Source organism: Triticum aestivum, chromosome 7D (assembly GCF_018294505.1).
Source record: "Triticum aestivum cultivar Chinese Spring chromosome 7D, IWGSC CS RefSeq v2.1, whole genome shotgun sequence".
NCBI lineage: Eukaryota > Viridiplantae > Streptophyta > Magnoliopsida > Poales > Poaceae > Triticum > Triticum aestivum.
In genome coordinates this window covers 181,428,510-181,446,328 of record NC_057814.1, presented here as the reverse complement: position 1 = coordinate 181,446,328, position 17,819 = coordinate 181,428,510, and the positions used below count along the sequence as shown (strand labels likewise).

Here is a 17,819-nt window from a genome sequence, read left to right as displayed (position 1 = left end):
CTTCAGCAATAGAAGTTGCTTGTATCGCTTAAGGCGATAAATAGTCGCCGCGGGAGGAGATAGCCTGTCGGTCCATGTGTGGCTGCCTGCTGTAGTGCTTTAGTGGGCTAGACCCTGGGCCCAACTTAAAATCCAGTCTTTTTTCAGCAAATTAAAATTTAGCTTTTTTAGAAACAGTGTAATTTTATTCATACTCGTAACAGTTACATGTACATTGATTTGAAACTATAATTCAAGAAAATACAAAGTAACTCTTATGACTAAGAATTACAACAAAATTTCTTGGTAAGACCTTTGCGATATCAATCTTTGTTTGAATTTTTTTCGAAAGACTTCAGTAAAGAGACAGCAAATAGATTGGAACAACGATTATGTCACTCTTTCACCCACGCTGTCGGTGTATAAAACATGGGCATTTTATACCCTGGCCTATGCACGGACAAGAGGCAGTGCCCCCCTCCCCCCGCCAAATAAAGTTATAAATAAGACTCTCAAGCCAAGGGAGCCACTCCTTGAGAGATCAAGGAGTGCATCAAGAAGACCAAGATTCAAGGAACAAGACAAGCATCAAGGGCAACTCTAGAAGCAGCCCTTGCCGGCAAGGCCGAGCTGGCAAGACGAAGGCCCAACAAGCTCCTTGGCCGGCAACCTCCCGCCAGCTGCCAGCGCTACACCTCATCGAGCAGCAAGTCGCTAATCAGTGAGGTGTCGAGCCCGCAGGCAGTTAGGTGAGGCTTGTCGGACACGTGTCAGCTCGCCGGAAGGATTTTTACCTTTATTGACACCCGTCCAAATGGCGTGTCAAGCTAATAGGAGTTAGCTGAGCAAGCGGTGCAGCAACCTTGCTGAGGCTCCTCCTCCTCACGACACCTAACGGTGCATTTAATGCTTTTTGTGCTAACTACCAGAGTTTGGTATGATAGCATTGTTGCTATCTAATCATCATGTAATTATCTTTTTGCCACTGTGGTTACCCCTTTAGCTATAAAAGGAGGGACATGGCAGCGTTTACGAGAATCGATCCTCTGCACAACTACATGCGTAGCTGCCACCCTCTCGCATCCTTGTTGGGGTAGCCCTCCTTGTACTTGTGTTCCAACACATATACCCAATATAGCAAGCAGGAGTAGGACTTTACACCTCTCGGTGGCCCGAACCTGGGTAAAGATCCCTGCGTCTTCTGTTGATTTTGCTCTTTGCGTCTTGTGCATCCCCCCAGCCGAACCACAAGGGGACTTGATGACCCCATAGATGGCCGTCCACACCGACACACACGAACATTACTGATAATAGTTTTTGAAAGCGCCTTGAGTCGCCCATCCAAAAAGATGGGAAGTCTTAATCTATGAATGTACTTGGGCCGAAGATGATCCCCTAGAAGTCCACGCCGTCGAATCAGTATATCTTCATCATGGTGTCATTGAAAGATTTCACCTCCATAAAGAATAGAGCCAACAAAAAAAAGCTTGACACACGAACATAAACTCATCATATCTTAATAATCGGATCTGCGAGGACAAAAGACTCTCTAACCTCATGGCACCGTCAAAGAAACGAGAGTAATTTTATTCTTTAAACGTTGACCACACGAGGAAGGATCGAGTCCGGAATGATGATATACGAGATAGAGTGGGTAGTACCAATTGAAGAGAAGCTTATCCAACATCGTCTGAGATGGTTTGGGCATATTAAACGCAGGCCCCAGAAGCTCTAGTGCATAGCGGACGGCTAAAGCGTGCGGAGAATGTCAAGAGAGGACGGGGTAGACCGAATTTGACATGGGAGGAGTCCGTTAAGAGAGACCTGAAGGATTGGAGTATCACCAAAGAACTAGCTATGGACAGGGGTGCGTGGAAGCTTGCTATCCATGTGCCAGGGCCATGAGTTGGTCGTGAGATCTTATAGGTTTCACCTCTAGCCTACCCCAACTTGTTTGGGACTAAAGGCTTTGTTGTTGTTGTTGTTGTTGTTGTTGTTGTTGTTGTTGTTGTAAACGTTGACGAAGAACATAGAACTCTTGAAGATGCAAGGTCCTCCCACCTCTCAGCGTCATGATGGCAGCCAGAGGTGAGGGGGCCAAAAGTTCCATGGTGATGGCGACGGCAGCGGCTACAGCAGAAAACCCTCACGCGTAATTAAAATCCAGTAGTTGGGCGTATAAAAAATTTCCCACGCCCTTGGCCTGGGCCCTGGGTCCTGGGGCGTGGCTCCACCCGATGGTTGCATGATTCTAAGACTAAGATCATTCTTAGTCATTGTTTTTCTTTTGCGTGAAAAAGACCTTTAGTCATTGTTAACACTTGAAAGAACCACTTGCACAAACATCCGAGGACAATAAACCAAGGAAGGATAGAAACATCTCGCCCACCCATACTCTTGACATGAGCTGCTGCATTAGAAATTCAGGATGCACCTTTCATAGGGCTCTGCAAGATTCCTATTTTGTCCTCTACAGCATTTATTTTCTTAGTTTCTACCTTGAGAACATAATATATGACGGATTGAAAACGTGCTTCTCTGTTAATTTTGCAAAGTGCTATTTAAAGACTGAGATATCTGTACTATATCTAGTTAGTCAATCTTCAATCTTTTGACTGGCGTGTGAAAATGTGGCCAGCACTAAATAGGTTTGCCAGTTTTTTGTTGATCTGTGTTTGCTATGATCTTATGTTTGTGTTCAGCCTTATCTTGATGCAATGAGTTTTGAAGCAGCATGCTTCAACCGAGGGCCGGGTCATGGAGGGCATCAAACATGACTTACTGCTGCAGAATGCTAGGCTTTCCTGGAACATTTTCTTGGTCGATGAGGAGCCGGGTGAAGCGTCCATTATTCCTGAGGACATTTAGTCGCTTTCCATGACAAATGAAGGATGTCCAAGTTCAGCCAAGCTAGAGAACTGGTGTCGTCCCATCTCAATACCTCTCTCCAAGTAGTACACAATGCTGATGCTCGAAAATACTCATCCGAATCTTTGCGATGCATGTTCAGCCACTTACCAACAAACATGCCCATGGAAAACGATGGTTGGCAAGCAATCAAGCAAGTGCTCAGGGACTAAGCTAAGGCCGGATGACAGCTGGGTCATGTTTCATCAACCATAAATAACCAATGGGAAACACTAATCTAGTGAAGGATTTGCTTGTTTTTAATGGGCTCACTTGAACACAATGCACAGGCGGCCATCTCCGCCACTGAGGTGCCAGCAAAGATGGTTGTTGAGGCTGCTGCTGGTGGCATCCTAGCTCGGTCAAAGGATCTTAACACCTGCATCATCAAGGTGTGTGCACGATGGGGAATAGTCAATCCTCGTCTAACCCACCTGCATAATGCGGCTTTCTGAACTCGAAATTGCTTTGTTTACGTGACCCCAAGACAAGAGACTTCCACATCTTATATCATCCACTTGTGGTCACAACAAGGGCGAGCATGCGAGAGACCATCCTGAGTGGAGCTCAACGGCACAGTGTCATGCCTTACGTGTTGTTGTCTTTCTTATTCCATCTCGCCGAAGTCACAATGCACCTTCCCTGCAAAGAGAAAGGTACCATGTACAAGTACTTCATTTTCGGTTTGTTTTGGTGGGTGAGAACAAAGCCATGCATGGAATTTGAATATACATCATTTGATATGACTACAACACCCAGTGGTAACCATAATAAATTTCCAGTGGTAACCATATTAAATTTTGATACTTGCACAGCCTGTGCAGCACCTAGTTAATTGAGCAAAGGAACAAATCAAATGTACCTTCCAAAGACGGAGGAACCGAGGAAGCATGGATGCATGTTCACGGACACCAGTTGTGAACTTCTCTTCTTTTCCCATGGTTGTCGTCCAATGGAGGCCGAAGAATATAGAACGTGGAAGCCACTCGGGTCCCGTACAGTGCGCAGGTGTCCGTCCAGCCAGGCTATTCCACGATGTAGCTTCCGTCTTTCAAATATACATTGCACACCTTTGTTGTCGTTGAGAACTGAATATGCACAGGAATTCAAACTGGAGATGTCTTGAACCTTGGTGTTGAGGTGTCCGTCCATATTCCTGGGGAGCTAACATTGTTATGAGAAATATGACTCATATCCTAGTTCCCGTACAGTTGTTCAAGATACATGACTAGCATCTCTTCCAGTTTTATCCAGTAAACTGCCTACCAAACCACAAGAAAGTTACAGTGCAATTTGTCGAATGGGTGTATTTTATTTGGATTCAGCATTTGTGGCTGCACCAACGCTCTCCTTCGTGGTGTGTCGCTGTCTTCCCTATCTTGAAGGAATTTTCGCCACGCCCCATCGTATGCATTGACGGCTGACATATCAAGTAGTTCTACCTCGATACTAATGGTGAAGCGGGGACACACGATAATATCACTATGAGCCCCCATTCGACCTCCCCATCTGTTAACAACGATGAGTTTGCGCATCTGGTGGCAACCAGCCTCGGCTCCAGCTACCAGCAGTTCTCTACCTTAATACATACACGAATAAATACAGCACGAAGTGGTCTCCTTGAGAAGATGAAAGATGTCCGTCGGATGCTAATCCAACAGCGCTATCTATAATGATAAATTTGACTGCAATACTGTCTTTCTTTTGCTTTGCTCCTTTATATTACGATACGATTACGTTATGCCATGTTGTCATGCTGACGAGCAAGCTTGCCAAGTGAGCTATATATTGGGGAGAGATTCATGTTTTGTCTTAATTCCATCAAGAAATTGAACCCTGACTCCCTGAGGCACCATTTTGCTATGCAAATGGGGGCCCAACCAACACGCCACAGTAGCCTAGATGAGATCGAAGACCTGTCACAACTTCAGCCTAATGCAAATGGAAATAGCCAAGGCGAGGATCCTCAGCCTCCCGAGACGGAGAGCTATGAGCTCATGCGGGACCTCAGCAAGTACATCCTGCTGCTGGCAACGCTGGTGGCCACGGTGACATACGCCGCGGGGTTCAACCCGCCGGGGGGCGTCTGGCAGGAGACCGTCGCCGCCTCGGACCAACTCGCCGGCGACTCCATTATCCGGACCACCAGCTACGGCCGGTACCTGGTCTTCTTCTACTGCAACGCCACCGCGTTTGCCTCGTCGCTCGTGATCATCGTCCTCGTCCTCTTCCTCACGCTCCTAAAGAAGCAGCTGCTCCAACTCAAGCCGCTGCAGGCAGTCATGGTGGTGGACCTGCTGAGCGTCATGGGGGCCTACGCCGCCGGGACCTGCCGGGACAAGACCACCACCATCTACTCCTCGGTGCTGGTGGTTGTCGTCATCGCCTACCTCACTTACCAGATGGTGATGGCCTGGCGGTTGCCAGATAATGAGAACAGGAACAACGACGCACGGGCAGCAGTGGACAAGAAACGGCTCCGAAAGGTCCTGATGCTGCTCGCGACGTTCGCGGTGAGCGTGACGTACGTCGCCGGGATGAGCACGCCGGGCGGCTTCTGGGACAACACCGAGAACGGTCACCGGCCAGGCGACGCCATCCTCAAGGACAGCCACGACAAGCGCCTGACGGTGTTCTTGTGCTTCAACACCATGGCATTCGTCGCATCGCTGCTCATCATCGTGGTGCTTCTGGACAGGAAGCCCCGGGAGAATGAGGCCTACGGGTGCATCGCCGTTGCGCTGATCAGCCTCGTCGGGGCATACACCGCCGGCAGCTGCAGGGAGACCGACACCACCATCTATGTCTCCAGCCTGGTTGGTGCCGTCCTGATATTCATGGCATTGCTCCAGGGTGTTGTTTATTTGAAAGGAGATGTGGCTGCTGCTGCTGGAGGTGCCGAACAAGACAGAAGAACATCCTGCTTCAGGACCACGCTGACAAATGTCCAGGCTAAGATTGCAGGATGGTTGCAAAGTCCGGCGGAGACTGGTCAGGGCAGGTACGTACGACCATAGCACATTAATTATACCCTCTTCAGTTGTTATCTTTCCTCTGCAAATCACTGCCTTCTATTATTTCTGCTTGAAGTTGATCTCTGTTTATCTCTCTGCAATTACCTTAGGGACGCAGCGCAGCAGGCTCGCTCCCTTGTTCTATTGCTAGCCACTCTTGCTGCAACCATCACCTACCAAGCCGGCCTGGACCCTCCCGGCGGCGTCTGGCCGGATAACAAGAACGGCCACATGGCCGGTGACCCGATCCTCCTCACTGTGAATGCTGGGCGGTACAAGGCCTTCTACTACTGCAACTCCGTCGCCTTTGTAGCCTCCTTGGTGGCCATCATCCTGGTCCAAAGCAAGGTTATGCTCGAGACCCACGTGCTCGAGGCAGCCATGGTACTGGACTTGTTTGGCCTCATCGGAGCATATGCCGCAGGAAGTTCTCGGGACTTGAGCACCTCCATTTACGCCATGGCCTTGGCGGGCGCTGTCCTAGTCTATGTAGTGATCCATGTTGTCTTCTTCACACTGAACCACGGCGACCCCACCCCAGAGGAAATTAAGTCTGTGGACAAGAGGCGCAAGCGGTTGCTCCTTTTTGCAGTATTGGCAGCGACCATCACTTACCAGGCTGGGCTGACACCTCCGGGCGGCGTCCGGCTCCAGGATGATGGGTCTAGCGGGCACCAGGCAGGGGACCCGGTCCTCTTCTACAACTTTCCCCGCCGCTACACAGCCTTTTTCTACTGCAATTCGGTGAGCTTCATGCTGTCCATTGCCCTCATCATATTGCTCGTGAACCCCCATTTATACAGGCCAGCCATACGAAGCTATGCACTTGCTGTTTGCACGGGGGCAGGCATGTTTGGTCTGATGGGGGCATATGCTGCCGGAAGCACCCAGCATCTGAAAACATCCATCTACATCTTTGTCTTGGGGGCTGTGGTCCTCTTCGTCATAGCTGTACTGCTACTAGTGTTCTTGGATAACAGAAATGCAAACGTGACCAGTCAACCGAGGCCAGAGAATGATGATGACGAAGAACGAAAGACAAAACAAGCCAAGCGCAAATACCTGATGCTGCTAGGAATCCTTGTGGCGAGTGTCACCTACCAGGCCGGCCTAGATCCGCCTGGCGGAGCTTGGCAGCACAGTGGGAGTGGGTACGATGCAGGCAACCCGATCATGCATGACAACCAGAGGCACCGTTACCTCGCCTTCTTCTACAGCAACTCCACGTCCTTCGTCGCATCCATTGTTGTTATCATCATTTTGCTACTGGAGTGGAAGGACGGGAAGAGATGGTCGCTCAAGGTCATGAACACGACCATTGTGCTGGATTTGCTCGCTCTCCTAGTGGCCTACGCAGCAGGCTCCAGCAGGGGGTGGAAGACGTCTGTGTATGTCGTCGCACTAGTTATCGCCGTGCTGGCATATGTTGCAGTCCATATAGTGCTGGCAATCTCATGTTGTCATAGCCCGCGGGAAGAGAACAGTGTGGATCCTGCACGGGTAGCTCCAGCGGCACCCATTGTTTGATTATTAGTGTGCTCTGCAGCTCTGTTCATACAAGACAGTAGCAGTAAAGCCTACAATTCCTATACACCTATCAAAATGTCAAGACAGGTGATCTTTTGGTATATCTATTTGCCTTGTATCCTGATTTAATTTATTGTTTTATGTAATACAAATAGAAAGGGGGAAACCCGCATTTTTTGTGGTGTGTGGCTTCTCTTTTATTTATAGTTTATTTCTATTCTTAGTTTCTGGCGGTGGCTTGTCCAGTCTCTGCTATTGCCTATTCCTCCCCCTTTCTAGAATTGCAGTGTACTTGATGTTTGATGTAACTGGACATTTTAAATCCCTCAAACTAGCTACTCTCTCCGACCCATATTAATTGTCGGTGGTTTACATACTAAACCAGCGACAATTAATATGGATCGGAGGGAGTAGTATTGTCACGGCCCCGGCTGATTGCCGCGCAGGTTATAGTCGTGGTTGGTAGGAGGACGAGGGCGAGGCCCTCGCTTGCCTATGGTTGGAGAAGGGGGTGAGGAGGGGCGCCGTGGCGCAGGAGCAAGGAGGAGAGGTTGTAGGATATTCTCTGCTTCCGTTTATTGATCCAAGGGCTGGCTATATATAGCCAATTACAAGACCAGACTAAGACTCCTATTAGAATTGGGTGTTGGCAGGGTAACCTTCTTCGGGACTAAACCTTTCCAACTAATACCCAGACTACTAATCTAAAAAGACTATAATTAAACTAGGACATATATTTAGGCAGGTGCAGGGCCGGCCCGCGCAGGTCCCTTGCGCCTATAGGGCTGGCCCCACATGACATCTCCCCCTCCATTCTGAAACAACTCGTCCTCGAGCTGGAAGCTTGGATAACGTTCGCGGAAGGTTGTAACATCCTCCCATGAAGCAGCAGACGCCGGCTGGCCCTCCCAGTGAATGAGCACCTGCTGGATACCGCGGGCAATACGAGCACGCAATGCTTGGACAGGGGTTGGATGTACTCGACCCTGAAACAGAGGTGGAAGCATCGGCGGAACTTCCGGCGGTGGACCATGGTACTTCTTCAGGACCCCGACATGGAAAACATTGTGAATGCGGGCGCGTGGGGGCAGCTCCAAACGGTAATCAACTGTATCGATTTTAGCGAGGACTTTGAAAGGCCCATAATATTTGGGAGCCAATTTCCCTTTGGCGCCTACTCCAAGGAATGCCGCCGGCCGATGCTGAAGACGGAGCCAAACCCACTCTCCAATATCAAAAGAAAGGGTCCGATGCTTATCATCATAGTAATGCTTGTACTGTTGTGCTGCCTGAAGGAGACGCTCACGGATGTCGTGTAAGAACTGATCGCGGTCGACGATCTGCCGTTCCACCGCCTGATTGCGAATCTCGCCCGGCGTATAGTCCCGGAATGAGGGGGGATCCCGTCCATAAACCACCCTAAAAGGCGTGTCCTTCAACGCTGAGTGGTACGAAGTGTTTTAGCAGTACTCCGCCCAAGGCAACCATTGGAGCCACTGCCATGGGCGATCCCCAGTTATGCAACGAAGGTACATGGTGATGACGCGATTGACGGCCTCAGATTGCCCATCAGACTGCGGATGGAAGGCCGAACTCATGTGCAAGCGTGTCCCCGCGGCGGCAAACGGAGCCTTCCAAAAGCCCGAAGTGAAAACCACATCCCTGTCTGAAACGATGGATGTGGGAAACCCATGAAGTCGGACAATGTTGGAGAAGAAGGCTTTAGCAATAGACTCCGCAGTGTACGGATGCGCCAAGGGGATGAAATGTGCATACTTGGAGAAACGGTCCACAACAGTCAGTATCACACTTTTGCCGCCCACCTTCGGAAGTGCCTCAATGAAATCCATGGAGATGTCTTCCGAGACACAGGAGGGCACTGTCAAGGGCTGCAATAAGCTGGCTGGATGAAGCTGCTCCGTCTTGTTGCGTTGACAAACCTGACAAGCACGAATATACTGCTGAAGTGCGGCCCTTGCTTGCGGCAGATGGAAATCCCGGCGAAGACGATGAAGTGACTTCTGGATACCTTCATGGCCCGCATCATGAGCTGCAGCCAGGACCTCCCCGAGCAGCGGCGACGCGGGTGGCACATAAGCCCGCTGTTGGAAGGTAACAACACCATCAACGAGAGCCCAAGGCTGTCCTAACTCACCAGATTCTAGTTGTTCCCGAAAAGTGACAAGCGCCGGGTCCGTGTGTGCAGCCTGACGGAGAGCTTCAAACAGATCAAAAGAAGGCCCGGATATGGCGAGTGCCTAGCCGACAGGAGCATCACGGCAAGAAAGAGCATCGGCGACGATGTTTTGGCAACCCGGTTTATATTCCACCGTGAAGTCGAACCCCAACAGTTTGTCCACCCAATGATGCTATGGAATGGTAGCGAGGCGTTGGTCCAGCAAAAACTTCAGGCTGTAGTGGTCAGTTTTGACGACGAACGCACGTCCCCAAAGATAGGGCCGCCAGTGGCGCACGGCATGCACCAGACCAATGAGCTCCCGCTCATAAGCGGCGAGAGAAGCATGACGCGGAGCAATGGTTTTGCTGAAATAGGCAATGGGGCCGCCACCTTGATGCAGGACTGCCCCGAAACCAGATCCAGATGCATCACACTCCACAATGAATGAAATAGCAAAATCTGGCAGCTGAAGCACAGGGGCTGTGGTAAGAGCTTTCTTGAGGGCTTCAAAGGCAATAGTCGCTGCAGGCGTCCAAAGAAATCCGTCTTTCGTGAGGAGTGCCGTGAGGGGAGTTGCAATGGTGCCAAAATCCCGGATGAACTTGCGGTAGTATCCTGCCAGTCCTAAGAAACCACACACAGCGCGGACGGTGCGCAGAACCGGCCAGTCTACCACGGCAAGAACCTTGTCGCTGTCCATGGCAACTCCTGCAGTGGAGATGACGTGTCCCAGATAAGCCATGGTTTCCTCCCCAAAGGAACACTTGGAGCGCTTGAGAAACAGTTGATGTGTGCGCATAGCCTCCAAAACGAGCTTGACATGACGTAGGTGATCCGACCAGGACGAGCTGTAGATCAAGATATCATCGAAGAACACAAGCACAAACCAACGAAGGTAGGGACGAAGGACATCGTTCATGGGTGCTTGGAACGTCGTTGGGGCATTTGTCAAACCAAAGGCCATCACTACAAACTCAAAGAGGCCCTCATGTGTGCGGAATGTCGTCTTGTGGATATCCTCAAGGGCCATCCGAACCTGGTGGTAACCCAGTTTGGTGAAAAAGCAGGCGCCCTTGAGTTCATCCAGAAGTTCATCGACAACGGGAATTGGAAACTTGTCCTTGATGGTGACAAGGTTGAGACCACGGTAGTCGATACAGAAACGCAAGTCCCGTCGGCCTTTCTGACGAGTAGAACGGGGGATGAAAATGCAGAAGAACTAGGACGGATCAGACTGCGAGCCAGCATCTCTGAACATTGGCGCTCCAGTTCATCTTTTTGAATCGTTGGGCAGCGGTAGGGACGGACAGCAACCGGCAGTGTCCCAGGAATAAGATGAATATGATGTCATGTGCGCGCTGCGGCGGCAAGCCCTATGGGTCGGCGAAAACATCGGTGAAAGTGGCCAGCAGGCTGTCCAGAAGTTCCTTGCCTTCGCACGCGTGTAGGTGGGCAGGACGCCCGAGGGAGCCGAGGCGTGACCACTCCACATGGTGATCCGAGTGCCAAAACGACATCCACTGCGTAGTGAAATCCCAAAGAATTGGCCCAAGAGTTTTGAGGAATCGTGTACCGAGGACGATGTCGAACCCGCCCAATGAAATGGCATGCAGATCAACAACGAAACGCTCCTTGTCAATGGTGATCGCAGCCTGCTGAAGGAGTCCCCGACAGGTCACCTTATCGCCATTAGCGACCGTGACTCCCAAACAACGATTGGAGGAGAAAGGCAGCCCAACGATGGTGGCCAGCTCTTCGCGGATGAAGTTATGAGTGCTGCCTGAATCAAGCAAGGCGACCAAGTCACGGTCCCCGATGCAAAGAGTGACCTGCATTGTGTCGCTGGTGGGAATTCCGGTAACAGCCAAGAGTGAGATTTGTGCTTCCTGGAAATCCTCAAACTGCTCCTCTTCGGCGTCGGCGGATTGAATGTAGAACAGTTGTTTGCAGCGATGGCCCCGCGCGAACTTCTCGTCACAATTGAAGCAGAGACCCTTAGCGCGCCGTTCATCCATCTCGGCGGGCGTGAGTCTTTTAGAGACGAGCGCGGGCGTGGGGTTGGAGGAGTCCGGCAAGGCCGGAATAGGTGCAGCCATGGGGCGGAGTGGACGGCTGGGCCGACCCGGAGTGGTCGCGGTGCTGGTGACAGTATTGAGGTGCTCAAAGGAGATTGCTAAGTCCATAGCTGTGTCCAAAGTCGCCGGTTTCAGCATCTCGACCTGAGTTTTCATAGGCTCGCCCAAGTTGTTGGTGAAGATATCCCGCTCATCGTCGTCAGCAATGGGGCACACCCGAGAGAGATTCTCTAGAAAGCGCTTGGAGTATTCTGCCATGGTGCCGGAGCGGCGGGTGGAGATCAGCTCGCCAAAGGGGTTCTGCCAGTTCTGCCAGTTCTCATGCTCTTGATGCCTCCTCTTCTGCGTCCTTCCAACAGTGGCATCATTGACTTGGTCATATCTATGGCTCCCGCTTGTCATCGTTAGTGCGTCAGGGCCTCTTAGGGTCTGTCTCTGGAGATGTTTCTTTACATTGTGATGGTTGTAGACTTGGCAAACAGATCCAGTTACCTTATCCTACCATTGAGTCGGTATCTCAGCGTCCTTTTGACTTAGTTCACTTTGATGTTTGGGGTCATGCTCCCTTTGATTCAAAGGTGGTCATCGCTACTATGTTCTGTTTATTGATGACTTCTCTTGTTACACTTGGCTCTACTTTATGAAATCTCGTAGCGAGGTTCCCTCTATATACAAGCGATTTGCTGGCATGGTTCACACCCAGTTTTCCACGCCCATTCGTACTTTTCATGCTAACTCTGCTGGAGAGTATATCTCTAAGATGTTGTGTGGTTTTCTTGGGGAACAGGGTACTCTTGCCCAGTTCTCATGTCCTGGTGCCCATGGTCAGAATGACGTTGCGGAACGTAAGCATTGTCATCTGCTTGAGACGGCTCGTGCGCTGATGATCGCCGCCTCTCTTCCACCACACTTTTGGGTTGAGGCCGTCCGCATCCACCTATTTCATCAACATTCAGCCATGGGCTGCCTTGGAGGGTGGTATTCCTATGGAGTGTCTCACTGGTCGTTCTCCTGACTACTAAGCTCTTCGTAGTTTGAATGTGTATGCTATGTTCTTCTTGCCACGCGAGAACGCACCAAATTGACTCCAGTCGGTTGAGAGTGTTTTTCTTGGCTACAGTGATGAGCACAAGGGCTATAGATGTTGGGATCTTGTTGGTCGTCGTCTACGCATTTCACGTGATGTGACTTTCGATGAGTCTCGTTCTTACTACCCGCGCCCTTCCTCCTCGACCTTTTCTATGGACGATGTTTCTTTCCTTCTCCTTCCCGATACACCCTCCTCTATGCCTCATGTCTCCCCCCTTCCTCCAGCACGTCTCACTCTTCCTCATCCACCACCAACAGCACCTTCCCCTCCATCCTCCTCCCCACCCTCATCATCCACCTCTCCACCATCCTCTCCGGTATGTCGGCCTCTCTCTCCTCTTCCTATCCACTACACCCGCCGCCCTCGTGTTGAGGATGATTCTACTGACGCACCTTCCACTTCCGGAGCGCCTCCTTTCACGCCTCCATCGGTTCATAACCTCCGTGCTCGGCTTCGCCCCCACCTGATCGTTATTCTCCTGACCGGTACAGTCTCTCTGTTGTTGCTGAGCCCACTTCCTATCGGACTGCCATGACTCAGCCTGAATGGCAGCTTGCGATGGCCGAGGAGATTGCTTCCCTTGAGCGCTCTGGCACGTGGGATCTGGTTTCCCTTCCTTTCGATGTTCGTCCCATCACGTGCAAGTGGGTCTATAAGATTAAGACTCGCTCAGATGGTTCTCTTGAGCGTTACAAAGCTCGTCTTGTGGCTCGTGGCTTTCAGCAGGAGCAGGGTCGCGATTATGATGAAACATTCGCTCCTGTGGCCCACATGACCACTGTCCGCACTCTCCTTGTTGTGGCTTCTGTTCGTCATTAATCTGTGTCTCAGCTTGACGTTCAGAACGCCTTTCTCAATGGTGAGTTGCGTGAGGAGGTTTATATGCAGCCACCACCGGGTACTATGTTCCTGATGGTATGGTCTGCTGACATCGACGCTCCCTCTATGGTCTTAAACAGGCCCCTCGCGCCTGGTTCGAGCGGTTCGCCTCTGTGGTGATTGTCGCTGGTTTCTCGCCCAGTGATCATGATTCCGCTTTGTTTGTTCACACGTCTCCTCGTGGTCGGACTCTTCTCCTTCTATATGTCGATGACATGATCATCACCGGCGACGACTCTGCCTACATTGCCTTCGTTAAGGCCTGCCTTCGCGACCAGTTCCTCATGCCTGATCTTGGTCCACTTCGTTATTTTCTTGGGATTAAGGTTTCTTCGACCTCTTATGGCTTCTTCATCTCACAGGAAAAATATATTCAGGATTTTCTTGCTCGAGCCGCTCTTAGTGATGAGCGCACCGTTGTGACTCCTATGGAGCTCAACATTCAGCTTCATGCCTCTGACGGTGATCCTCGTCCTAATTCCACTCGATGTCGCCACCTCGTTGGGAGCCTTGTCTATCTAGCTGTTACTCGTCCTGACATATCCTATCCTGTCCACATTCTCAGACAGTTCGTTTCGGCCCCCACCTCTGCCCACTATAGCCACCTCCTCCGTGTTCTACGATATCTTCGTGGCACGATCTCTCACCACCTTTTCTTTTCCCGCTCCAGCTCTCTCCAGCTCCATGCCTACTCTGATGCTATGTGGGCTAGTGATCCCTCTGATCGACGCTCGCTGTCTGCTTACTGTGTATTTCTTGGCGGCTCTCTCATTGCCTAGAAGACAAAGAAATTGACTGCAGTTTCTCGCTCGAGTACAGAAGCTGAGTTGCGAGCGAGCTATGTTGACGGCTGAGGTGATCTGGTTACGATGGTTACTTGATGATTTTGGTGTGTCTGCTACTACACCGACTCCCTTATTGTCAGACAGTACAGGTGCTATCGGTATTGTGCATGACCCGGTGAAGCATGAGCTCACCAAGCATATCGGTGTGGATGCCTCCTTTGTGCGTGCTGCTGTGCAGGATCAAATTCTCGCTCTTCACTATGTGCCCTCTGAGTTATAGTTGGCCGACCTCTTCACGAAGGCACAGACTCGAGCGCAGCATGGGTTCTTTCTCTCCAAACTCAATGTTGTTGATCCACCATGAGTTTGAGGGGGGTGTTAGATGTGTATAGTCCCCTTTTCTGTATATCCCCATTGTATAAGGGGCTTCCTGCACTTTACCACACATGTACATGTATTGGCCCTTGGCCCCCTGTGAAAGTTAGTTGCTCATTATCCAACAAATCTCACTTGTTGAATTAAAAAATGCAGAATGTAGCCTTCAAGGTGCTCTGCAAGATACCTACACTGTCCTATACGCAATTTCATTTCTTCGTTTCTACCTCGAGGACATAAACTATAACGACTTTACGAAGTGCTTCTCTCTTGTAAAGTTATCTCCAAAGACTGCAACATTTCAACTTTAGCTAATACTTCACTTTTCAATCTTATAACGGGCATGTGAAAAATCTGGCCATGACTTACAGGTCTGCCCATTTTTTGTTGACCTAGCTTTGTTATGATCTCTTTATGTTCAGCCATATCTTTATGCAAGAAATGATCATACCAAATTTTCCTGGTACAATCACATGCAATCTGGTAATATCGAGAACCATTTGCCACTAGTTACTATATAAATTCTAACTGATCAAACTAGAACATGGAAACTGGAAAACTGTACTCTTACGTTAAATAGCAGTTTTCAAATTAGAAGTGGTTCTCAAGTCTGAACCCATTCTGTATTTATCTCTCTACATAATTTGGGTCAGCGCACTGTTAGTCTAATATTGCCACATTTGTTTTCCTCACAGAAAATGTATCTTTTTAACCACTTGTTTTAAGAAGCCATATAGAGCGGGTTTGCCATCTTATTTCAAGTACCACAAATATGTTAACACAGAGTTCACTTCTGTATCCTGATGTATCCAAGTTGCATTATTGCACGATAGAGCTGGAGGTACTACTGGGACAAAGACCGCTCATCCTTTGGACAATGGAAATTTCCACCACACACAACTTGCATTATTTTGTGCTCCAATTTTGTCCCTTGACATGACAAGTGATGAGGACCTTTAGTTTGCTCAAATTTTCTTGGCAGAATTTAAGAACAACTCCCAACGATAGAATAAAAAGAAGGCAGAGAAGCTTGTACAAGCAGCCTCATGAACCATGATGGACAGAATGACATGAGATAATTGTAAAGCCAGACAAGTACTCCCTCCGTCCTAAAATAAGTGCCTTTGATTTAGTACAACCTTAGTACAAAGTTGTACTAAATCAAAGACACTTATTTCAGGGAGGAGGGAGTACCAGGCATCGTAGTATGTGTTAGGAAATATGCAACTTATATTCCCATGAGGCCATAGGCCGATATATATACATGTACAGGTGTGGAACATATGCAGGAAACCCCTTATACAATGGGATAAATACAAAGGGGTACATGACTTATATTATAACTCTAACCCCCCCCCCCCCCCCTCAAACTCATGGTGGATGAACAATACTGAGTTTGGAGAGATAAAAGCCATGTTGTGCTCTAGTCTAGGCCTTCGTCAGGAAATCCGCCAACTGTAACTCGGAAGGCACATACTGAAGAGCAATAACCTGATCCTGCACACCAGCGCGCACATAGAAAGCATCAACACCAATATGCTTGGTGAGCTCATGCTTCACAGGATCGCGCGCAATGCTAATAGCACCTGTACTGTCAGATAAGAGCAGAGTCGGTGTAGTGACAGAAACACCAAAATCCTGAAGTAACCACCGTAACCAAGTCACCTCTGCCGTCAAAAGAGCCATGGCTCGCAACTCAGCCTCAGCACTCGAACGGGAAACTGCAATCTGTTTCTTCGTCTTCCAGGCAATGAGAGAACCGCCAAGAAAAAACAGTAAGCAGAAAGTGAACGGCGATCAGAAGGATCACTAGCCCACGTAGCATCCGAATAGGCCTGAAGCTGTAAAGAACTGGAGCTAGGAAAGAATAGACGGTGAGAGATCGTGCCCCGAAGATATCGGAGAACACGAAGGAGATGACTATAGTGAACCGATGTGGGAGCAGAGACAAACTGACTCAGAATATGAACCGGATAAGAGATGTCCGGACGAGTGACAGCTAGATAGACAAGACTGCCAATGAGATGACGATAACGCGTCGGGTCAGGGAGAGGATCACCATCAGTAGCACGGAGGTGAACATTGAGCTCCATAGGAGTCTCAACAATGCGCTCGTCAGTAAGAGCAGCACGAGCAAGAAGATCCTGGATATACTTTTCCTGGGATATAAAAAAGCCATCAGAGGTAGAAGAGACTTCAATCCCAAGAAAGTAGCGAAGAGGTCCAAGATCAGACATAAGAAACTGCTCACTAAGACGGGCCTTTACAAAGGCAATATACTCGGGGTCATCCCCAGTGATGATCATGTCATCAACATAGAGAAGAAGAAGAGTCCGACCACGAGGAGAAAGGTGAATAAACAATGCTGGATCATGAGCACTTGCTGAAAAACCAGCAGTAGTGACCACAGAGGCAAAACGCTCAAACCAGGCGCGAGGGGCTTGCTTAAGGCCATAGAGAGAGCGACGAAGACGGCATACCATGCCATCAGGAACAGAATACCCAGGTGGTGGCTGCATGTACACCTCCTCACGCAGCTCACCATTAAGAAAGGCATTCTTAACATCAAGCTGAGATATAGACCAGTGGCGTGCAGAGGCAACAACAAGAAGTGTACGAACAGTGGTCATATGGGCCAGAGGAGCAAAAGTCTCGTCATAATCACGACCATGCTCCTGCTGAAAACCACGAGCCACAAGACGAGCTTTGTGACGCTCAAGAGAACCATCGGAGCGAGTCTTAACCTTGTAGACCCACTTACAAGTGATGGGACGGACTCCGGGAGGAAGAGAAACAAGATCCCAGGTACCAGTGCGTTCAAGAGCAGCAATCTCCTCTGCCATCGCAAACTGCCATTCAGGATGAACAACAGCCTGACGATAAGAAGTCGGCTCAAGAACAGCAGCACCAGCGGTGGGAAATCCAAAGCGATCAACAGGCGGACGAGGACGAGAACGCAAGCCATAAGTAGGCTGAGAGGAAGAGGACGACTCATCCAATGAGGCATCC

The 17,819-nt window shown here is 49.7% G+C and overlaps 1 protein-coding gene across 1 annotated transcript; it reads left to right on the top strand.

Moving 5' to 3' along the window:
- The first annotated feature begins 4,754 nt into the window (after positions 1–4,754).
- Positions 4,755–7,942, top strand: LOC123171023 (uncharacterized). The gene is made up of 3 exons (XM_044588698.1): positions 4,755–5,887; positions 6,011–7,340; positions 7,874–7,942. The coding sequence occupies exons 1-3, from the start codon at positions 4,755–4,757 to the stop codon at positions 7,940–7,942; spliced, it is 2,532 nt and encodes an 843-aa protein (XP_044444633.1).
- Positions 7,943–17,819: the final 9,877 nt, after the last annotated feature.

Bases quoted from the DNA above. Each gene is read 5' to 3' on its own strand.
- LOC123171023 (XM_044588698.1), top strand. From the start codon at position 4,755: ATGGGGGCCCAACCAACACGCCACAGTAGCCTAGATGAGATCGAAGAC. The intron at 5,888-6,010 runs GTACGTACGACC...CAATTACCTTAG, and splicing joins GCGGAGACTGGTCAGGGCAG to GGACGCAGCGCAGCAGGCTC. The intron at 7,341-7,873 runs GTGCTGGCAATC...ATTGCCGCGCAG, and splicing joins CATATGTTGCAGTCCATATA to GTTATAGTCGTGGTTGGTAG.